This window comes from Aulonocara sp. 'chitande type north' Nkhata Bay, linkage group LG3 (genome assembly GCF_057382095.1).
Source record: "Aulonocara sp. 'chitande type north' Nkhata Bay isolate Kocher_YH1m ecotype deep benthic linkage group LG3, A_spYH_male_GT1.1, whole genome shotgun sequence".
In the NCBI taxonomy this organism is placed as follows: Eukaryota; Metazoa; Chordata; class Actinopteri; order Cichliformes; family Cichlidae; genus Aulonocara; species Aulonocara sp. 'chitande type north' Nkhata Bay.
Window position 1 is genome coordinate 19204460 of NC_141346.1, and position 24250 is coordinate 19228709.

The 24250-nt window shown below is 39.0% G+C and overlaps 2 protein-coding genes and 1 long non-coding RNA gene across 3 annotated transcripts in view; 1 reads left to right on the forward strand and 2 right to left on the reverse strand.

The window, feature by feature from the left end:
- Positions 1 to 11677, reverse strand: part of LOC147334366 (alpha-2,8-sialyltransferase 8E-like) — a 65573-nt gene extending 53896 nt beyond the window's left edge. The window contains exons 1-4 of the mRNA XM_086271512.1: positions 11592 to 11677; positions 8181 to 8252; positions 7992 to 8066; positions 2212 to 2353 (exon numbers count right to left, since the gene is read on the reverse strand). Coding sequence (XP_086127638.1) covers positions 2212 to 2353; positions 7992 to 8066; positions 8181 to 8252; positions 11592 to 11677 — 375 coding nt within the window. The remainder of the gene's footprint in view (positions 1 to 2211; positions 2354 to 7991; positions 8067 to 8180; positions 8253 to 11591) is intronic.
- Positions 1 to 24250, reverse strand: part of LOC147334363 (low affinity immunoglobulin gamma Fc region receptor III-like) — a 529842-nt gene that overhangs the window by 82672 nt on the left and 422920 nt on the right. The gene's annotated exons all lie outside the window — the stretch shown is intronic.
- On the forward strand, positions 19072 to 21109 carry LOC147334368 (uncharacterized). Its single transcript, XR_015126084.1, has 3 exons — positions 19072 to 19144; positions 20413 to 20502; positions 20981 to 21109. It is a non-coding gene; the product is annotated as an uncharacterized LOC147334368 (long non-coding RNA).

The window sequence follows — 24250 nt, forward strand, 5'->3', positions numbered from 1 at the left end:
TCATGGTCCTGGGTCGTTGACCCAGCGTTTTGTGTTTTGTGATTATTTTCCTCTGTTCTAGTTATTCTGTGTCCTCCCCCCTGGTGTCCGGTTCGGGTCCTAGATTTCCTGTTCTATTCTGAAGGTCTGTGTCTGTTGTCATTGTGTTCAGCTTGTGTCCTCCAGTCATCATGTGTATTCAGATCAGCTGTTCTTCCCTCCTGTGTGCGATTACCCGATTACCTTGTGTGTGTGTGTGTGTATATATAGTGGGTGTCGGTCTGTGTTCGTTGTCGGCTCGTCTGTGTTTCTTGGTATCCTGTTCCTTAGTCTGCGTCTCTCTGCTCCGCTCTCCATTTTGTAAGATTTCAGGTTTGCTCTTTAGTTTCTCCCAGTTTAGGTTTCCGTTAGTTTGTCTCATGCTTCGTTGCCTGTTTTTGCCACCACCACTTTGTAAATAAACATCACTCGTATCATCAGTCACTGCTGCATTTTGGGTCCTCCTTTTCCTCCACACCACACGGCTCACTCCGCCAGCCGTGACAAATGTAAAGGTTAGGTCAAATGATATTTGGAAACTATAATCCCCATATACCAATGTCACTTCCTAAATGTTGCAAGTGCAAACACAAGCAGTTAGTTTTCAAGAAGAAATCCACTTTATACAAGTTTGACCTTATTTGAGCTTGAAGGAGTCAAAGGTCCAAAAGAATGTGAAACTTAGTGAAACCCCCATATAATTCCTTACATGGGGCAATCAAGGCTCAAGAGTTGGCAGTTCGTCTTGTAATCGGAAGGTTGCCGGTTCGAGCCCCGGCTCAGACAGTGTCGGTCGTTGTGTCCTTGGGCAAGACACTTCACCTGGGTGGCTGTAGCTCAGGTGGTAGAGCAGGTCATCTACTGATCGGAAGGTTGGTGGTTCGATTCCTGGCTTCCCCTAGTCTGCATGCCAAGTATCCTTGTGCAAGATACTAACCCGAAATTGCTCTCCGATGCATCCATCAGAGTATGAATGTGTGTGAATGTCAGTTGTGCTTGTGCGAATGGGTGTGAATGGGTGAATGCACAAGTTGTGTAAAGCGCTTTGAGTGGAAGAGTGGAAAAGCGCTATATAAGAACTAGTCCATTTACCTGTTGCCTACTGGTGGTGGTCAGAGGGCGCCAGTGTCCGGCAGCCTCGCCTCTGTCAGTGTGCCCCTGGGCGGCTGTGGCTACAATGTAGCTTACCATCACGAGTGTGTGAATGGGTGGATGACTGAACGTGTGAAGCGCTTTGGGGTCCTTGGGAACTGAGTAAAGTGCTATACAAATACAGGCCATACAATTGACCTTCAAGGAATGTGACTTTTTAAATCTTTATATGGTACTCTCTATATATTGACAATATAAACCACTAATATAGGAATCATTGATTCTAAGTTATTTGTTTTTTGCTTTTTGTTGTGTTTTCCTTCTTTTTTTTGGGGGGGGGGGGGGGGGGGGGTGTCAGTTTTCAACCAATAAATCATTAACTTAGACTTGAAGACCTTGGTGGATTTTTTTAATATACTGACAAATTTGTAGGTGGCTGTGGCTCAGGTGGTAGAGCAGATCAGCTACTGATCGGAAGTTTGGTGGTTCGATCCTAAGCTTCCCCAGTCTGAATGTCAAGTGTCCATGGGCAAGATAATAACCCCAAATTGCCCTCCGATGCGTTCATCGGAGTGTGACTGTGTGTGAATGTGCTGTGTGCACTTGCGTTTAGAAGTGCTTGCATGAGTGGGTGTGAATGAGGTATATTGTATACAGTGCTTTGAGTACTCCGGGAGAGTAGAAAAGCGCTATATAAGAATCAGTCCATTTACAAATATTATAATGTATTACAATTAAATATGCTATAAAGTTATAGCAGTGTTACATTTCGCACAGCCTGATAACTAAATTTCAAAATTAAGCTGATGCCTGCTCTATAAATTAGCTAGTGAGTGTAAGAGGCAGAACTCAGGATGAAACAAGGAGCATCCACAAAGTTATTAATACAGATGAATTGCTGCAAAAGTACTCTAGGCAGCTAATTTCAGAAGACACTAAAGAATTATATTTGATTTAATCCATTAAGGGTAAAGGTCCCTGTTTATCAAAGATTTAACATGTGACTAAACATGTGATTTCGACACATGGGGATATCATGTTGGAACATTTGATGAATAACGAAGACCTGAAGAAAAAATTAAGAATTTAAGAAAAACATACTTTTATTAAGATCTTGAAAAGCTCTGGAGTCACAGGGATGACGGTTCTGTCCTTGTCAAAAACAATCTTAGATCCCACCGGAGTGTTTTCCTGAGTGACAATGGCATTGTTGGATCCATTGCAATTAATCCTCAGCTGTAATCTTGTGGAAAAAAAGACAAAAAATATAAATAAATAAAGTTAGCTTTAGTGTTAAGTGGACAGATTTGCAATTTCTAGAGTTAGAGTCCATCTGTTTTGTCATTGTCATTTCTGCTAGTTCTGTATAAAAAGCTTTTGTTTTATTTAAAACACTATAATCATTACAGTTTCATATCAATTTCCAAAGAAGGTTGTTAGAAATGTAAATTAGGCTCACTGTAAGAGTAAAACACTTTGGGGAACAAAAATTGTAATAATGTAGTATTTGAATAGGCTTCAGTGGTTTTAGCTAAAACAGTTATGTTGTTTTAGGAAACTGAAAATAAAAGCCATTCAACCACAGGCAGGTACTGATACAGCACACATTTACATGTATGACAGACAACAACCTTTCTTTTGTCTTGTCTTTATATTTTATATTAACTTATCTATTGTTGTACATTATATTTACAGTTAGTTTTTTTTGTTTCATTTTTTCTTTTGACTAATATTGACTCAAATCTTCCAAACATTATATACACACAACCAGTTGTTCAGTTAATCAAAAATAATTTAACATTTGATTGACAACCAGTTTCACACCCTCTGAATTCATGAAAAATTAAAAAGTACTAATTTCAGAAGCTAACTCAAAGTGTTTGTATTTTATTTTATATCTTTTTGCTGTCATTTCAAAATGTCAGTGCAAGTGAAGGAGGCCATTGTTTAGCTGAAAAAGAGAGAGTAAAACCTTCAGGCATGTACTAATCAATAGACTGGTTCATTCATTAAAAGAAGAAATCCAGTGAAAATCAATGTCACTGCCAGTCATTTATCCATCTCTGGGCCTAATAAAAATAATCTTATACTCCTTGAACTCGTTGCTTTTTTTCAGCAATAGTAGGGTCATTATGCTAATTACAGACAGGGCAAATCCAAATATCGGCAAATAACACAGAAATTACTTAAAAAAAAAAAACAATAAAAAGAATTGAAATGCCTGATAAATATTATGTTGTCTGTAGAGCACCATCAAACTCATTACTCTCTCTTCTTTCAACCATCCTTCATCTTCTTGGGGCTGCTGCTGTGTGGGATTACTGTAACGACCCTAATGTCACTGAAAATATTTCACTGAAAAAAAATCAGGAACAGTTGGAGTTCTTTCGTTTGAACAAACAGTTCAGGAGTTAACAGAGTTACAGATATTGAAAAAAATCCAAAAATCTGTTGTCTGACACCAGCAACAGGTTAGACTTTAGAAAGTTAGCACAAGATCTCATTTAAAGACCTTTAGAAGTAATCCTGCTTTGTCTGCATCTCAGGCTTAATCTCAGGTGGTTCCAATAATCTACCATTTTATGTGGTGTTTGCTTGTACTCACATACTGGCTTTAGGCAGTCTGTGCCAAAGTGAGTTAAAATGTATTGATGTATTTTAGGTTGATTCTGATAATAGTTGCCATTGTTGTACTTAAATTTGTAAAAATTCTTTTTCTAATCCTTCCCTGCGCATCTAGGAGGCGGGGAAGGCAATTAGCTATACAGGGAGTGCAGAATTATTAGGCAAATGAGTATTTTGTCCACATCATCCTCTTCATGCATGTTGTCTTACTCCAAGCTGTATAGGCTCGAAAGCCTACTACCAATTAAGCATATTAGGTGATGTGCATCGCTGTAATGAGAAGGGGTGTGGTCTAATGACATCAACACCCTATATCAGGTGTGCATAATTATTAGGCAACGTCCTTTCCTTTGGCAAAATGGGTCAAAAGAAGGACTTGACAGGATCAGAAAAGTCAAAAATAGTGAGATATCTTTCAGAGAGATGCAGCAGTCTCAAAATTGCAAAGCTTCTGAAGCGTGATCCTCAAACAATCAAGCGTTTCATTCAAAATAGTCAACAGGGAAAAACCAAGGCGCAAAATAACTGCCCATGAACTGAGAAAAGTCAAGCGTGCAGCTGCCAAGATGCCACTTGCCACCAGTTTGGCCATATTTCAGAGCTGCAACATCACTGGAGTGCCCAAAAGCACAAGGTGTGCAATACTCAGAGACATGGCCAAGGTAAGAAAGGCTGAAAGACGACCACCACTGAACAAGACACACAAGCTGAAACGTCAAGACTGGGCCAAGAAATATCTAAAGACTGGTTTTTCTAAGGTTTTATGTTCTGATGAAATGAGAGTGAGTCTTGATGGGCCAGATGGATGGGCCCGTGGCTGGATTGGTAAAGGGCAGAGAGCTCCAGTCCGACTCAGACGCCAGCAAGGTGGAGGTGGAGTACTGGTTTGGGCTGGTATCATCAAAGATGAGCTTGTGGGGCCTTTTCGGGTTGAGGATGGAGTCAGGCTCAACTCCCAGTCCTACTGCCAGTTTCTGGAAGACACCTTCTTCAAGCAGTGGTACAGGAAGAAGTCTGCATCCTTCAAGAAAAACATGATTTTCATGCAGGACAATGCTCCATCACACGCGTCCAAGTACTCCACAGCGTGGCTGGCAAGAAAGGGTATAAAAGAAGAAAAACTAATGACATGGCCTCCTTGTTCACCTGATCTGAACCCCATTGAGAACCTGTGGTCCATCATCAAATGTGAGATTTACAAGGAGGGAAAACAGTACACCTCTCTGAACAGTGTCTGGGAGGCTGTGGTTGCTGCTGCATGCAATGTTGATGGTGAACAGATCAAAACACTGACAGAATCCATGGATGGCAGGCATTTGAGTGTCCTTGCAAAGAAAGGTGGCTATATTGGTCGCTGATTTGTTTTTGTTTTGTTTTTGAATGTCAGAAATGTATATTTGTGAATGTGGAGATGTTATATTGGTTTCACTGGTAAAAATAAATAATTGAAATGGGTATATATTTGTTTTTTGTTAAGTTGCCTAATAATTATGCACAGTAATAGTCACCTGCACACACAGATATCCCCTTAAAATAGCTAAAACTAAAAACAAACTAAAAACTAGTGATGGGATTTCCGGCTCTTTTTAGAGAGCCGGCTCTTTCGGTTCGGCTCACTAAAAAGAGCCGGCTCTTTCGGCTCCGAACCGGCTCTTCAGGTTGTTTTGTTGCTTTAATTAATTTATTATTAACAATAATATAAAATTATGCACAAAAGGAATTACTAACGTAAAAAAAAGTGGTTTTATTTGTATATGTTTATATATAAATATATGCGGTGGCCCCTAGAGACAAAACACGTACAAACTCCAAAACACATTTCTAGCATGAACTGAACTTCCAAAGCAGAGGTACTAGATCACTTAAATTACACAATTGAAAGCATGTGTGTATTGTTTGTGTATTTATACACAGGCACTCATATATATTCAAATAATTTTAAAAAAAAAGTTCATTTACCTGTTACTACCACACACCAAATCCGGTCGTTGGTACTTGCTGGCTTGTGTAGCCACTAGGTAACAAAAGCTCAACACTGCGCCCAGCATCCTGGAGCACTTCTGTTGTCTTTTGTACGTGTTTTGGAGTTTTTACGTGTTTTGGAGTTTGTACGTGTTTTTACGTGTTTTGGAGTTTGTACGTGCTTCAGAGTTCGTACGTGATTTGAAGTTTGTATGTGCTTTGTCTGTAGGGGCCACTGTAAATATACTTTTATTTTTTCACTCCACATAAAATGTAATAAATAAATCATATAATACAAAAATCAACTATTCACATTTCAACTTTTAACTATTTAAATTTTCAGCTTTTTCCTTTTACAAATTTAAAGTGAAAACAACACAAAACACTGCAAACCACAACACAATTAAATATAAATTATAATATGAAAACAAAAAGAAGATGCATATTCTCTGTCATATGGACCTGCATGAATAAATTTTCTGAATCCTTTATCATCTGCAACCGAAAATAGTTGTGGATGATTACTATACCTTTCTAATGTGACGTTGTTGTCCCTGGCTCTCTTTCTCTTTCTCTCTCTCTCCCTCTGGCTCTGTTCCTGTGCTACTGAGTGTAACTACCGCCCCTCCCCCCTCTGCCCAGCGTAAAGCACAAGGCTCAGGTGCGAAGTGAAGCGGAAAAAAAGTGCGAGAGAGAGAGAGAGGGTGAGAGAAAGAAAAAAAAACCCACATGACGGCTCGCGATAAGGAGCCCGCTCGCGTCGTTCACGTCAAAGAGTCGGCTCTAAGAGCCATTTCGTTCGCGAACGACCCATCACTACCAAAAACTACTTCCAAAAACATTCAGCTTTGATATTAATGAGTTTTGTGGGTTCATTGAGAACATGGTTGTTGTTCAATAATAAAATTATTCCTCAAAAATACAACTTGGCTAATAATTCAGCACTCCCTGTAGTGTTTAACTACAGATATCCTATGTGAAGGTTCGGTTCTTTATTTAGTAAGGATGTTTACTTCTTGCCATTTATGACCTCACCTGTCTTTGTATATGGCGGACCGTTAAAGGAATTAAGCCATATACAGGGTGAGGGGAGATGACCCTTTTTATGACCAACAGGAATTCTCACACACACACACAGTGCCTTAGTTTTATGACGCACAATGGGTGTTTTTGTCGCTGAATAAAAGGCGGCAAGGGGACACTGGGAGTTTGAGTTGTCTGAGGTCGAGTGCAGAGGTTCTGCTCTGAGGTTCCGAGCCAGTTTCCCTTCCACCGCAAGTTAAAAAAAAGAAGCAGCGAGGACTGCTAGAGCAGACACAACACATGCTCAATCATCCATGTAAGGCAGCGGTCCCCAACCCCCGGGCCACGGACCGGTACCAGTCCGTGAGTCATTTGGTACCGGGCTGCAAGAGTTGAGACTCGGGTGTGAAATGTACGGTTTTCACGGTTTTTAGTGTTATTTTGTTATTGTTTTTTTTGTTAACTCTGTTTTCCTGGGTCTTTTCACGTGTGTTATGAATAAATCTTCTTTTTTTCGGTACCGGTACTAGTTTTATTTTGTTGTATTTATCCGCGACACCTTAGAGCATAGGTGTCAAACTCTGGCCCACAGGCCAAATTTGGCCCGCAGCCTAATTACATTTGGCCCGCAAAGCCATACCAAATTACTATCAGAGCTGGCCTACTGGTATTATACAGCTAATATATATATTGTTTAGTATTAAGCTTTGCTTGTTCCATATTCAGTTTTTCAGCAAAACGTGTTTGAGTCCATAAGAAAAGATTCATTCTTATATCTGGAGGAAGTTGTTTTTTTCAATAAATATTAACATTAGCCCGCGACTTTGTTCCAGTTTAGAAATTTGTCCCACTGTGTATTTGAGTTTGACACCCCTGCCTTAGAGGCTGGTCCATGAAAATATTGTCGGTCCGTGTCCGCAAAAAAGGGACCGCTGCTGTAAGGAACTTGCAGAAAGCCAATTCTGTTTTGTTTTCAGGAAGAGAAATGTTTTGTTACCCATCCAAGTGACTTTATTCTCTTCAATTTTTCGGGAACTAAAAAAGTTTAAGTGAGTATCATTCATGCACAATAGTTTGATGAAAAAAGAATAATAATAAATATAAGCAAAACGTGACTATGGTAAGTTTTTTGTTGAAAGCAATGTTTCAGTGTCCAGGTGTTTCCTTCACAAACATTTTAAATTTTAAATTTTCTTTTTTTCCAGAAATTCAAATGAAAATAAAAAATTATTATATCAGAATATTAGAAGGCTTTAAGGGTATGATCTTACCTGAATCTGTGGCAATTCTCATCATGCTTTTTCCATGTTTGATTGTAGAGCTTTTTAACTTTATCGATGGCTTCCCTGTAATGCACAAGCATTCAGGTACACATTTAGAAGTATCACCAATTCAGGGCTGACATGAATTAATCTTAGCATAAACAATGTACTTTCTTAAGAAACAGTTTTTGCTCTTACTTGCAGCCTTTACAAAGTTCAGAGGGCTTTGGGGCACCTCTTTGAGGAGACGGTGGGTGAAATTCCACATAACTGTGACAAATAAAAGAGACAGATTTGTGCAGATAAATTAGTTACCCTTTCTTGAACTCATTTTTTTCTTAGTTTCCTTGCTTTTGTTTACATCTGTTGTAATTTGTAATATTAATTAATATTGTGCCATGCGCTTGTGAAGTGGCTGTTTGATGCATGTTTTTACATGTAAAGGAAGCACTCAAAACATGCAGTTATCCTAACTGGGCATTCATAAAGTCAGCAAAGAGGCACAGAAAAGAAGATCAGACACCAGAGAGGGAGGATAAGAAGGACAGACACAACAACATTGTCATCCCCTATGTAGCCGGTGTATCAGAAAAACTCAGGAGAGTTTTCTCCAAGCATGACATCCCGGTGCATTTCAGACCCAGCAACACGCTCAGACAAAAACTGGTTCACCCGAAAGACAAAACGCCAAAACACAGACTTAACAATGTGGTGTATGCTGTACAGTGCAGCGAGGAATGCCCAGACCTCTACATTGGAGAGACCAAACAGCCACTTCACAAGCGCATGGCACAACAGAGAAGAGCCACCTCCACAGGACAAGACTCAGCAGTCCATCTGCATCTTAAGGATAAAGGACACTCTTTCGAGGATGCCAATGTTCACATTTTGGACAGAGAGGACAGATGGTTTGAAAGAGGAGTGAAAGAAGCCATCTATGTCCACTGTGAGCGGCCATCTTTGAACAGAGGCGGGGGTTTACGACACCAACTCTCTGCCATCTATAATCCAGTTTTGAGATCCCTTCCCAGACGCCTTAACACCCACTCACAACCTGGGCCATCTGATCTCAGGAAATCACATGATAAGGTGGGGCCAGGTTTCACAATGAGCTCACCCGAAACTCTGGCTGATTGGGTCCCACACCCAGTTTCACACCTTGGCTCAGGCGATTAGAGGATCATCAGGGGGTCCTTTTGTCCCTCTGTGGGGGGAAACTCCCACTGGGTTTAAATCTGGTACTCCCCACCATTTGACCTTAGAACTGAAGAAGCTTCTCGGATGAGAGGTGAAAAGTCTTCAAGTAACTTAAAGAAGTCCAGACGCTTTTCTTTGTAAGCTCCTTTGACTTCCGATAACTTCCTGAGTTATCAAAGCAGCAATGCTGATCATTTTATTAAAGATGAAATAATTTAGACAGTTTTAAACTCTCAGGGATGTTTGTTTGACTTCGGGACTTTAAAGGACGGAGTTTAGGACCCAGATTACTCCCAGATTTACAAGCACCTTAGTCCGACAAATACGGCAATAACGACGGCCCGCTTGCATGTTCTACAAAAGAAAAAGTGCTTTCTTGTGTATTTGACGGACAAACACCAAACCAGTTAAGCTGCACCATTTTTACAAAACAATTCTGGCTCATCCATTTCACTCAACAATCTACTTTCCCCATTCACATTCTCCGATACCGTACATTCTTATTTTTATCCTGAGGATAAGATGACTCCTAAGCTCAAATGTGCATTTGAATTGGATTTTTTCTTCTATGTGCCTTTTTTTCATGCATAAGTGTTAGTTCTTCTTGGATTGTTCCAGGAAGGGTTATCTTTTTGTCAATAAAATCCATGTTAATGATTGAAACCATGTCTCATGTCTTATAAGTAAAATAAACATGTAAAAAGTGCTCATACACAACATATGATCAAGAATTAACATAATTGTTGTGAATTTTAGCACTACGGTTAGCATTTACAGGATATTGTTTTGTAGTGATATTATACAGGAAAACTGTTACTCAATAAGGCCCATTTACTAGTTGTCTTTCTCTGTGACCCAAGAATTAATGTGTAAGAATCACAGGCTGGTACCTCAAGGTCGAAAATACCACAGAGATCACTTCCTTATTCCCATCCTCCCTTCTTTATCTCTTAGAAAAGAGCTTGTTAAAGGCCAGGTGGTTCGTTTCAGAATTCACTAATGAAAGAACTCTGTATTCTATGTCTAGGAGTGTATTTTGCTGGGATGATCATAAATTGTAGCTGAACTGATAAACTACACAAAGGATACTTCTTTGCTCACAAGGCAGGAAGACGCTTCCTTATTTGGTCTGTACCGGTTTGAACTGAGAATCTGCTGACACACGAACCTTTTTTTCCTCTATATAAACTGTTGTATGATGAATAAACCTTTGAGTTGGTTTGGGAAGGCAACCTGAAGCAGTTTCTGTGTTTCCTTGTTCTCCCAAGCTACTCCCGACGTCGTAACTAACACGCTGAATGGCATATTTGACTGTTACTTGAGAATATTTCTTTGAGTTCTATAGGTTATGGCTGATAGGTGCCCATGCCTCGGAGGAAACCCGATCCACGGATGACCCGGGACGGAGATTTCTTTCAATAATCTTGATGTAATTATAATCAGGGGTTTTGTTTAACAAGGGTTCTTTGGATGTTTTGTTATAGATAAAACCAACAATCTTACAGGGAGCACTCTTAATTCAAATTGGAAGTCCAGTAAATATTCACGAAATCTATGTTAGATTACACTTAGAAACTAAATTTATATGTGATATTGTCTAGAATCAAGAGTAAATCGTAAATCCAATATCTAGTTTTTTGACAAGTTTTTCACACGTTTTGAAAGAGAAATCAAATTATTTTTGTTGTATACTGTAGTATTACATCAAATATAATTGGATAAAAAACTTTGTTTTTTACATCAAATAACAGTGGTGTAAATAACATTAACTGTATATTACTGTAAATTTAAGCATTATTATTCATATTGATGCATTCATTGACCTTGTTTATAGGCAATTTCATTGTTTGATCACATTAAAATGTTCCTAATTTGATGTTTAAAAGCATCTGTAAAAGGCATAATCCCATCTAAAATTAGGGCAACAAGTTATTTTCTGTTATATTAAGGTATTATTTTGGCAACCCAGCTGCTGGAATATTACTGGTTTTTAGGATGTTTTTTTAACAGTGTGAATGACACGTAGGCACAAACACTGACAATAACAATCTCTTTCGCATAGATGATAAAGTTTGCCGGGCACAAAGAGAGATGCTACAAATGTCCTTTAAAGAGCGACTTTTACTGTTATACTTTCAGTACATTTCAGAGCCTGCATTTCTTCACTTTGTTTACCTGAGCAAAGAAGTGAAATCAGTACTTCAACACATGTGTACTTCTGCTTAAAATAAGTGTGTGTGTATTTCTGCAACTGCTGTCTTGCATTTGCAATTTACATCTTCCCTGTTTCAGAATTATTATTACTATTTTTACTTTTTTGTAGTTTCACAGTGTCATAAGCCTCTTTTGTTCAAAATACTTTGACTAGTGATCTCTTGCCTTTATCTGTAAAATGCAAAGGTAATTACTCACCTGTCCTCGAACATGTACCAGGTAAGAGTGGTCAACAGACTCCCCAAAGTGAGAAGATTGATCATAATCGAGAGCTTTTTCCTCATGTCGCTCTAGTGCTTCGCCTTTCTTAACACTTCGTTTTAACTCAGCTTTTTTTATGTACTTTTACCTCATATGCTGATACAGCTGTCTGCCCGGTTTAACTGTCTGGTGGTTTATGATTCATAAAATGAGTAGGCTTCCTCAGTTAATTATTACTATAGGAGAAGAAGAAGTCCCTTGGATGGGTGACAAAATATTTCTCCCAATAAAAATGTCACGTCCAGATGAACAGATCAACTTTTGGGGATTTTCTTACCTGGAAAATTGAGCATGCATCAAGACATAAACACCCTCAGGTCATTTATACAAAGATGTTTTTAGGACAAGGCCTACGTTTTTAAACCGAGTTGCCTCTATTGATGCTTTCAGACCATGCATGTTTGCCAATTCATGAGCTCATGAAATGAACTATGATATTGTTTATTCTGGAAATCAAATCATAAAAATTTTCTATTCATTTTATTCTGGGTGTACTGACAAATATCAGTGAATGTTCAATAATATCCAATACAGGAAACTATTGTAGAATCTACCTTACAATATAAAGCATCTTGATGCAATTGTTGAATTGAATTGAATTATTGGTTAATTGGGTGAATACAATTTTTCTAAATAAAAAAAGAGTAACAAAACGAGGCTTGACCGCATGTTCCACTGTATCCATGGAAATATTATACTTCCTGTTTCTCATTCATGACATCCAAAACAAGATTTTAAAGCCAAAAACTTTTAATATTCAACCTCATGATATTAATTGTGGAGTATATTTTATTAAATTCTTAAATTAAGTTCCTGTATCAAATGACATCAGGCAGTGTGTCATTTTCTAATAATAAAGAAGTATAATAGAATATATAATATAAGTAGTAAACAATAATTCAGAAAATGGGTGACCTAAACGGTAGGCATTCCAATAGTAAAGTCTGGAAAACATGGAAAAACTTTCCATTTTTGTTTTTAGCAAGGTACAGACATGCATTCATTCATTCCTTGCAGTAAAGCCCAATGCTTGTTTGTTTGCACTTACAAACTCCGATGCGGCACACTCATAGGTACAGCCCGGCCAGTGCTCTGTGTATGGTTTTTTTAGAGAGTGAAATATGCAACAGTGGCAGCTGTTAAAAGTTTTACAGTTTTACTGCTGCTTGGGATTGTTAAATTTTGTTTGGTAGTGCTTCTCCGACTTTCCAAAACAGAAATTAGAGTTGAGAGAGTGCTCCAGTTGGAAATTCAGATTTCATCTGCAATGTGCTATAATATTAATATTTTCTTAATATGTTGTAATGAATCTCTTGACAGTAAGTTACAAACATCCCACGTTCTATTGAGAGGGGCCCTGGTTCCTGTTGTCACTACTGATACTCCCTTTTTGACGCTTATGATATAAAATATGCATTAAACTACGCTATATGGAAATAAACCACACACAAGCAGGTCAATTATAAAGTTAACTCCACTTCAGTGAATGATTGGTTCCAAAACACAAAAGAAAATAAGTAAAATTAATAAAGTTTGTTAAACTGTTAAACTTGTAAAGGTATTTACCTCGATAAATAATATTGTGGGCCCACACGCACTCTCACCAACACACACACCTTTAACTGCTACAGTCTTTCTGTTAACAAACACCTCATTGCAGGCCTGAGTCGTGGCTCGGGCGCGTTGGGACCTATAACAACATGGCCGCTTCACTTGTTGCCAAGCACTAAAATAAAAAGCACGTGAACACAACAGTACTCACGCCTCCAGGCAGTTCAAGGGGATAGCTGGGGAAACTGGGTCAAGGCCACCAGCAGAGCACGGCAGCAGCACTCACAGTTGCATTTCCATGTGTTCCCGTGTGAACATGAAAGTTCAGCACAGCAGCAGAAGGGACCTCTCTGACACGCCAGCAAGACGTCCGTCTCCTCCGACAAACTGAAAATCAGTTTGTCGCCCTTCTATGAACTCTCCATCCACACGACACTGTTGTTCATCTCTCGTCTCTCTCTGCCTGCCGAGTGCACACGGCTCCCCACTTACTCCCACCCCTTCTACCTGAGACTACTTCAGGGTTCACTGGAGCTGCAGTACATATCAATAACATTTCAAAGAATAATGACATACACCTCAAAAATACAAATAAAAAGGCTGTGCATTTAACTGACACATATCAGATACCTTACAGGCATTTGTATACATTTTTGAACACGGTGGACATTTGCATTTAACTAAAAATATATGAAAAAAAAAATTTAAGTAAATGAGCTATTTATATAGCCAGGGCTACAGTTATTTTTGAAGTTTTTTTCTGAATTCTAAGTTTCCTGTTATAAATGTAGCTACATTTATTGATGCATGCTCAGTCATCCAGGTAAGTAAATACCTAAAAGGTTGATTTTGTTCATCTGCACGTAACGTTTTCATTGGGAGAAACGTTTCGTCACTCAAGTGACTGCTTCTATCTCATCTGACTACAGGTTTCCCCAACCTTATAAACAGTACATTTGCACAATGACTGAAACCAGCCCACTTCAGTGAGACTGAAGAAGTCACTTGGATAAGTGACGAAATGTTTCTCCCACTGAAAACGTTACGTCCAGATGAACACAATCAACCTTTTGGGGTAGCTATATGTACATTGTGAATGTAGGCTGCTGCCATGCGTTGTTCTGAAACAAATGATGCATTGTTAGAGCTAATCAGTCTGTAGAGGCGTTCATAAACTTTATAAGTTCTTTTCTTTGTTTATTGAGGCAGTTAAGACAAAAAGATTTAAATCCAAATGGACACTTATTTTTATGGATTTTGTAGTTACATGTTAAATTTAGCCAAGATTTTTAATGGTTTTACAAATCTTTTATTTTGCAGGTCTTCTTTCAGCCAACTGATTACAGTGTACATAGTTGATCTTAAAAGTGAACCACACCTCTCTCTATTCTATGCAGCTCTTATCTTTTCTTTTATGTTCAATTTTATTATGTTCCCCTCCCAACCTTATTATTCCCTTGCATTTCTATCTCACCTTCCAGCCATTTCACTCTCTTGCAGTCACATGAATGTGACTCAGAATGGCAGACAGAACCAAAATTGTTGAAAATGAAAGGCAGCATCATGAGCACCAGCTTACTAAGCTATAAACTGATGCTGGAAGTCTGACAGTTATACTGATGTTATAGGTTATTTTCAACCAGCCAGAGAGACTCACCACACAAAGTTTAAATGAAACTTTTATAGACAAGCATCTACATATCAGTTTGATCAGAACGGCCTGCACTCTCCTGCAAAAGTGCAGGGTGTAGCAGTCTGCTGAGTGGTGCTTGAGGTGGTTTCGATCCTTTTTCTGGTTGGAAAAGAAGAACTGTGGAAACTTATTTTAAAAAAAAAAAAGCCTTTTTCTTCATGTTTCGAAGAGTTTTTGGAGTATTTAAGACATCCTTAAAACAACGGTAGGTGTTTCCAAATGGCCTTCTGCAGCCTGTTAAAAACTTTGGTCTACTTTATATATCACATCTTTTTGTATTGTGCCCTTACTTTTGATCAGTCTAAGGTACTTCCCCTTGAGACTAAAGGGTTGCAATACAGCAAAATACTGAAGGCTGAGATCTGTTCTCTCAGTGACTTTCAGCTTTATTAAACGTTAAATTTAATCTCATGAATACAAGTTTTAAATTTGGGTCGTTTACTTAAAATATCCTCAGACATTTAAAACAATCTTAGCAGACAGAAACACGGAAATGGCTGATGTAGCCGCATAAATTCAGGTTCTGTTGTTTACTTAGAATACAAAATGTGTGTGTGTGTGTGTGTGTGTGTGTGTACACATGCATGGGTGCATATTAATCTCTGTCTCTCTTCCACAACACGTCTTTATCCTGTCTTCCTTCTCTCACCCCAACCGGTCGCAGCAGATGGCCGCCCCTCCCTGAGCCTGGTTCTGCTGGAGGTTTCTTCCTGTTAAAAGGGATTTTTTTACTTCTCACTGTTGCCAAAGTGCTGCTCATAGGGGGTCATATGATTATAGGGTTTTTCTCTGTATATTATTGTAGGGTCTACCTTAAAATATAAAGCGCCTTGAGTGATATATAAATAAAATTGAATTGAACTGAATATGTCCACATGACAAATGGAGATGTATATGAATATAAAATGAAACTGTCATGGTCGCCCATTGTGTCGACCTGCCAATTTTGTAGCCTAAGGCTTCTGTGTTTGATGGAACCACTTCATAAGGAAAAGGCTGCAGTTCAGTCTTTGCCAGATCGTTTTATGCTTGCAGTCAGTGCTTCCTAGTCCTTACCCTGTGAGTGTCACAAAGGACCAGAGGCCTATACTAAAACTGGGCTCAAGTGCTGGACCAAGTGAAGAGATGGTTGAGTTAGTTTTACACAATGCTTTTATTTTTGCAACAATGGGAATGTGGCAAAATTTTTAGTGTGAACACAGAATAAAATCATGCTTGGCACGAGGTTTGTGTCTAGGAAAACTAGTGTGGAGCTCTGAGGCAGGGACAGGGCATGTTTGGTAACAAGTGTGGTGGCACTGAGGAGAAAGAACAAAGGGAGTTTGTGTATTATAGAACTCCTACAGGTGTACATTTAACTGAGGGGTAAGGCGTACGTTCCAGGTGGAGTCAGTGGTGATTTGAGGAGAGAAGGTGTCGGAGTAGCAAGCAGAGCCAAAGAGTGGAGCTGTGACGAAAGAATTGAAGCACAAGAGAACAAGGTAAGTACATAGACTTGAGACTGAGGCATGAGTGCCTGTTACCAACATGGGTTAGTTAATGAACTGGCAGTGACGAGACAGCAACACTGGTCTTAAATATCTGTAGCAGATTGTTCCAGATTAGCTCCAGATAAGGTGAAGACAGTTCCTCCCTGGGACAGGCAGAGGAGAACTGACCTGGACTGTGACAGGGTGAAAAATATTAACATGCTTGCAATCTTGCATTCAGGATTTCCTTGGAAGATCCAATGACGCACATCGCTATTTGCAGTTTTTTCATTTAGAGCTGTAAAATACCTCCACAACAGGTTACAACATGAAACAAAACAGACAACACAGAGCAACACTTTGTGCTTTGTTGTTTCGGGCATGCTGGCAGCTTCTTGCATTCTGGACTTTCACCTTTCTGCACTCGTCCCTGGCTGAAGAATTCCAAACTGTTATTACTGCTATAGTTTTTATATAATTTATTTAAATATGTAATATTAACTAATGATGGCAAATGCAGCTCCCCAAACATCAGCACTAAATTCATTTTTCATCTTAAATCTGCTTCTGCTGCCTGTTCCTACCTCGTTTCTGTCCCCCACAAGCCTGCATCTTGAGTGCTGCAGTGCTTTCTAAAGCGTCGTTGGTTGTAAAATTTGGAGTAGATGTCTTTCTCTCCTCACAGGTTTGCTTTGTTGACCATTTCTGTGTATTTTTCTCTCCTTTTTTCATCTTTTTGATCACTGCCTCGTATTAAAAGTGTATTTCCTCATGTATTGAAACCAAAGAATCTTTTCTCATAATAATGATGAGGGGGGGAAACCACAAACTAACACCCTGTAACAGAGGAAGGAGGAGGAGGTTCATGTGTTATGTGAGTGAACTGATGCAAGAAGAATTAATTCAGTATCAACAAAAGACAGAATGGAGAAATCATTTCTTCTGCTTTGTAAGTATACTGTAATGGGTTTCATCTTTGTAAAGGCCTAAAGATGCCACTTCTTTTGTTTCTCCACATAAATATCAAGTTTGCGTAGAAGACAACAAAGAGAGAATCACTTCCTGCTTTTTCTGCTTATTCTGCATGAGTCTGTAGCTCGATCAAACTGTGTAAAACCTCTAAACCAACCTCTGTTTCATTGCTCTTTAGTTCTGATCTGAGCTACACCACAAACCAAGGTCGGTAACCTTCTCTTGTCCTATTTTAAACCAGAAATAAACAACACATTTTAAAGATTAAAATTTATTGACTCTCGTGAATATGAATGAATATTTCAACCCAAAAGTTCTGTTAAAGTTTGATCACGATGAAGATGCTGTTGTTTGACATAGTTGTAGAGGCTAAGCCTACGCTTGAAGCCACTGAGGTGGTCGTTAACGGGGGGTGACGCGATGTCACTGGTATGCATGAATTAATTTAACAGTCCAATAAATACAGCAGTATGTATCTTGTTTTTATTCCGTATTGACTTAACATAACAGCGCAACGGTCACAAACTGTTTGCCTTCTTAATGACACACCTGACGCCGATTACATGAGTCTACCTTAAATACCTTTACATTACATAATCAAAACAGAAAAAGGTGACCTCTAGTGACCACATAAGGTATTAACCCAAGAATGGCTCCTACAATAGTTAATGATGATCACCAGGAATGTTATTTCAGCCCTAAGTGTTTATGAAAAATTTAATATGAATATATTTATATAGATTTTCATCACAGCTCTTCTGACTGTGAGTCCCAGCAGCTCTCAGATGTTTGGGGGAGAGTTTGTGTCTCTGAGCTGTGACAAGGACGACAGCTCTGCTGGATGGACTCTGAGGAGAAACACAAACATGGAAAACAGGACTCAGTGTGGGGTCGACTGGGGAAAAAAGAATAGTTCTTCCTGTAAAATCACTGATCTCTTTACATGGGACAGTGGAGTTTACTGGTGTGAGTCCAATCAGAGTACCATCAGTAACATGGTTAACCTGACAGTCACTGGTAAGCTGAGTGTGTGGAGTTAGTGTTGATGAAGCTGTGTGTAAATGGATGAAATGCTGTAGTTTGTCTCTGTGTTGAGGTGGATCAGTGATCCTGCAGAGTCCTGTCCTCCCTGTGATGGAGGGAGATGACGTCACTCTGCTCTGTAAAACAAAGACCACTCCCTCCAACCTCCCAGCTGCTTTCTATAAAGATGGCTCCCTTATCGGCAACGAGATGACAGGTCACATGACCATCCAGCATGTTTCCAGGTCTGATGAAGGCCTCTACAAGTGTGACATCAGCGGTCATGGAGAGTCTCCATCCAGCTGGATCACTGTCACAGGTGACACACTCACCTGTCTGTGTTTCTGCAGGTTTCAATGTTCACAATGTGACGACAACTTAATGACTGTGTTTGCTTTGTTTTAGACAAACCCACCACCACACCTCCACCTACATCCACACCTCCTGGTTGCACCTCTTGTGATACATCACTCTCCCCGCCTGTTGTCTCTGTGTTGTCATTCTTTTTAACAGTCTGTGTTGCAACTCTACTCATTTCAATAATTCTTTTGATAAAACTTTGTGATGTTAGAAAACCTGAAGGTGACACTCGGACCTCTGGATTTGACTCAGGTTTGGTTTTTTCAGAACTATGTACAAGTATATCAATGACTTTAAACGTGTCATCAAAACTTGCACAGCGTCATACTGCTGTTCCTTTTGGTTTGCTTCAGCTAATCAAGTGGAAGCTATAGAAGACAATCCAATCAGTGACGTCTTATGTGACATCGGACAGAGCAGAGGTGGTGTTCATGTTCTTTGTTTCTACTAATGAACAAATAAATGAATGAAAATGATTATCTGCTCTTCTTCCCTTTTCTGGGAGGCAGTGGGGAGGTAGAGCGCACAGCCCGATCCAGCGGGGAGGAGTGGGAAGCCAGATCAGGCGCCCCCTTCCGGCTCTGCTCTCTCCTATCTTGTCCCTTTTGTCTTACTTCTCTCTATCACCTTTTCTATCCCTTTAAAGAAGTGAGGCTCCATAAATGCTAAAGAGTCAGGTATTATTTCTCAGTTGCAGTGAATAGATGAACTGTAGGAAACTAAACAGAAGAAAGAAGAAGAGAAATAACAATTTAACATAAACCACAGACACTCCAGGGCCTGATCAACCCTGGCAGGGCCTCCTTGATGAGGGTGTCTAGTGATAATGGCCGAAACACCCGATGAATCCAAGGTCCAGTACTGGCGATGTGTCCCAAATCTTAATATGATAATCTAGATCAGAAATCTAATCCCCCTAAAAATGGCAGATTAGCCTGGGTTAAAGACGGAAAGTTGAGGCTGCCTCTCTGGGCTGCCTTTCCTCAAAACAGCCATTTAAAGCATTATCAGGGACTACAACATCTAGTCCTTTTACTGAATCGAAGAAATAAATCACTCAAATAAACAAATAGCTCATCCTTCAGCTACCTTTTGGCCGCCAATTGACCTTTGACCTTTCTGTTTACATCATTCTCCTCGTGTCTGTGTGGGTTTTCTCTGGGCGCTCCAGCTTAGTCCCACTGCCTAAGACATACGAGTGAAGTTATTTGGTGATTCTCGAGTGATTGTGATTGAGTGGGGATAGTTTGTCTTGCTACAGTCTGTTTTGTATCGCATCTTTCACACTAAGCCTGGGATAGTCTCCAGACCCCACTTGAGCATAAAGTGCTAAGTATTTTTTAAACAGGTCGAAAGTAGTTGTTGTGTGTTTGTTGATGAACCATAACAGGGAGCATCTATTGTTTTTAGCCTATGATTAACAGGAAACTAACAGCTCTGTGGATTCCAGTTTCTGATGAAAACACTCCAGTGCTTTTTTATTAATAGACACGAGCCTCCAGAATTTAGTCCATCGTCCTCAGCCTCTCCAGCTTTTTATATACAGATGTAAATTGACTAATACTAAAAAGAACGCATAGATATAGATAAAGGACATGAATGATTTTTGTATCTTATTCAAATCAGCCGCAGAGGTAGCTTTCAGGCTGTATAACTTGCATTGATGTCCTCTGTGTGTTTTGTTCCGCAGGGATAAATCGGTATGCACTCTACTCAACAGTGAGGAAAAAAACACCACTTATTCACAAATCGTGAAAGAGAAACAAATCAAAGTCAACAGGTACGGCTTCTCTCCTTTGTCTCTGTCATTGTTCCGAATCAGAACAAGATCCCAGCACGTTGATATTTTAGTCAGTATCAAAAGGACACTGATCAATGGCCATGAGTGCCATTCACAGAGAGTTGGGGAATGGCTGCAATCACAGCATTGTAAGATGGTGACAGATGTACCCTTAGGCCCTTTTCACATAAATGGTCTCCATGACTTTCTGCTCAAACCAGCTTTCATGTGTACATCCTCATCATTGAAAGAGTGTCCACTGGCCTGTAGCCATATATAGACTGTGACGTTTTGGCATTTGTGCCGGGGCGCTCGATTCTTGGGGCAGACCGGTTTTTGGCGCAGCATATTTTGGGGTTTTGCGTCAGTATTGAAAAAGCTGAGATGCACTTTCTTTAATTAGTGGAGCAGGAAAAAGAAAACACCAAGAACTGTGTTTAGACCTGTTAAATTGACATAATGATGTTTGTCTTTCCAGAGTTTCCATCAGAGCCAGATGCCATCTCCCCCCTAAAAGATGTAGTCCACCAGTCCAACCACTGCAGTCCAGCTGAGGGTCTCGAATCCGTCCACCCAACACCTCAGATAACAATTACTTGTATAACCGATTAGTAGATATCTTCTGTTCTTTACATGGAGTTACAGTCACACAACTTTTGTGAGACAAGAAAATCAATTCAACAGCGAAAAAGATTTTTTATTAAAAAAAACCTTTAAAAATGTAAATGCTAAAGACTAAAACAAAAAGCAATAATAATAATTGTCTTTATCACCACAGCAATTATCTGGTTTCTCTGCAGGATCGGTTAGCTTTGGTCTCATTTTGTTCTTATTTGTGTGGTTCTGTGGTTTTTGCAAAGATTTCTGATCAAAAATTTGAGGCGTTGTGGCAAACCCGTGCGCACTTCTCTTTACTTTAACCAGACTGTAAACAGCATGAAAATCATTCAGAAGGTCGACAGTGCACAGAATATATTTAGAACAAACTGTACGTGTCTATTTGTACATTTTGATTCAAGGAAATTGAATTTATGAGACTTCAGTTGTTATTCAAACTAAGCATGCCTCCATAGTATTATATCTTTCGACTTATGCAGCTGCACACATTCATCTTAGCGTGTTTTTCAGTGTTTGTGGACACAGGGTATAGATTTTCTTTTAAACTTCTATGGCTGATTGCTTTGCTACTACATTGTTCTTCGGTTTATTGCTATTATGTCAGTTTTATCAAAGAAAAAGAAGTAAATATTACATATATTGTGAGGATAAATGTTCAAACAGGTCATGTTTTTGATGCAGTTGTAAGTGCCGTGTTTGATTGTGATATTTGCCTGTAAGTTGCACAATTGTGAGTCATTATGTTGCTGTGTATGATTAAATGACAATGAAAAAACAAATGTAATGCTTATTATTAACAAAATTCATGTGAAGCAGCAAAGTTAATAAATTCATATATAAAGTGTTTTTTTCACTGACTTAATTTCATGGATACAAATACAAAACAAATTCATTGTTCAGGGTAAAGTACTACTTTAATAGATATAAATCAGGTTTTTATCATATATATTAGTTCTTTAGACAAATTTTAAACTGCATTTTTGTACATAGTTTCCATAAAGACAATGATGAATCTGTGCCTGTCATAAAAACTGACAACAAATGGATCAGAGCCACATCTGTGTGTTTTAAAGAACAATCTAGTGAAAGCTAGCTTGCTGTGACAGTTGACTCTTTAGCTGCATCGTAACAAATGCAATGTACTGCAGGCTCACAGGTAAACAGTACTTTCAAAGTCTTAAAACTGTAAATCTTATGTGGATTTAGAATTGATAAGTTGACTGTGTTGTGCCCCCTGGTCTGACAGGTGGCTGGGAGGTGTGCAATCCTAGATCCTGCAGCTGTGTATTAAAATAAAGAGGCACAGATCATGAGCTTGTTTACAGTTTCAACTGCAGGATTTATTCTGCAGATTTCCCTCCGAATAGGGTTTACGTTCCTCCTGAGCATTAGGCGCCATCTAGTGGTATCTTTAAGTAATGCCATAGAACATGTAAAGTGTAGTGGATAACCGTGATTCAGCAAATATAATAAGACATAATAAGCACAAAAAAATATAACGGGGGTGTCCATTTTTTTTTACCTTGTTTGAAGACATGAACTGAACTTAAATCCCCATAAGTTATGAATGCTCTTCTATTCTATTCTATTCAATTCAATTGTATTTATATAGCGCCAAATCACAACAACAGTCGCCTCAAGGCGCTTTACATTGTACAGTATATCCTATAATAATACATATGGTGAAAAACCCAACAATCATATGACCCCTTATGAGCAGCACTTTGGCAACAGTGGGAAGGAAAAACTCCCTTTTAACAGGAAGAAACCTCCAGCAGAACCAGGCTCAGGGACGGGCGTCCGTCTGCTGCGACCTCCTGCTTCTTATCCCTTAACTTTTTAACTATTAGTTTAACTCATATTTCTGGCTTAAACACACATTTTTAACCTTTTACAAATGCTTGAAAGTGTTTATGTTTGAAAGTGTCAACAGTCAGTGCTGCAGAGAATTGTCTTTGTTGCAGAACCAAAAGTGACCACTAGCAGAGTAATATAAAGGTTGTAACAGAAGTAGTGGCTTAAAAGCAAATGGTGATTTCTCAATTTCTATCTAAAGTCTCTATTTTATTTTCTTGTAGCGTATTCAGAGATTCAGAGAATCTGATTAGTTTTTTCAGGTAACGAGTAAAGTAAGGGATTACTATTGCAAAAACGGTAATTAGATTACCGTTACTTTCCCATAGGAACGCTGCGTTACTGCATTACTAAACCGTGATTTTTTTGCGAGAATGTCTCATGACAGTGACGTAAGCGAGTGCGACATTCGTGACAACAGCTGTGTGCAGATCAACAGTGGAGCATATGTCGAGTGCAGGAGAGAGTATGAGCGTGCAGCGTTTAAAGCGTGGAAGTACTGACCTTACTTTGAGTTTGATTCCATAAAAAGTGACAAAAACATTAGTGTCCGTTGTGCGTGGGAAGAAAACTTCTTTTTACAGCGAAAAAAAACCCCTAAACTTCCGAGCAAGCACCGAGTGCGCAACGACGTAATGGGAAACTCACAGAGAAACTCGCGGATTCTTCAACTGACCGCGGCACACCTGCACCAGGGCAAACCTCTGCCTACCCTACTCCTGCTTTACAGGTGAAAATAGAGCAACAGGACCACTAGTTTTTGATGTTATTTATTTTCTGCTGTGTTTTACTTGCATCTATTTGAAAGAGTGAGTGTAAACACAAAAAAAATATTTTATGTGCTAGAATGTGCAGAAAATAGGTTTAAATGTTAAACTAATTTCTTCCAGTCAGAGAATGTTGCATATAATTACATTTTTGCTTGATGCATAAAGTTAAAAGATTAAAACTAATAAAACAAGTTTTAAAAAGAGACTTTTCCATTTGATTACATTTTGTATGATGGATTATGCAGAAAAAGTAGAATTGGGCTGAAAGAGCTATCGCTTTATCACCTATTCGGGTTGTAAATCGTGTTTTTAAAAAGTAACTAAGTAACTAAGTAATTAATTACTTTTGAAAATAAGTAATCAGTAAAATAACGGGATTAATTTTTGGTAAAGTAATCGGTAATTAGTTACTGATTACTCTTTTTAAGTAACTTGACCAACACTGAGCATATTGTACCCTCCTTCTAACGAGGAGTTAGAAGGAGGGTACAATATACAATATATCA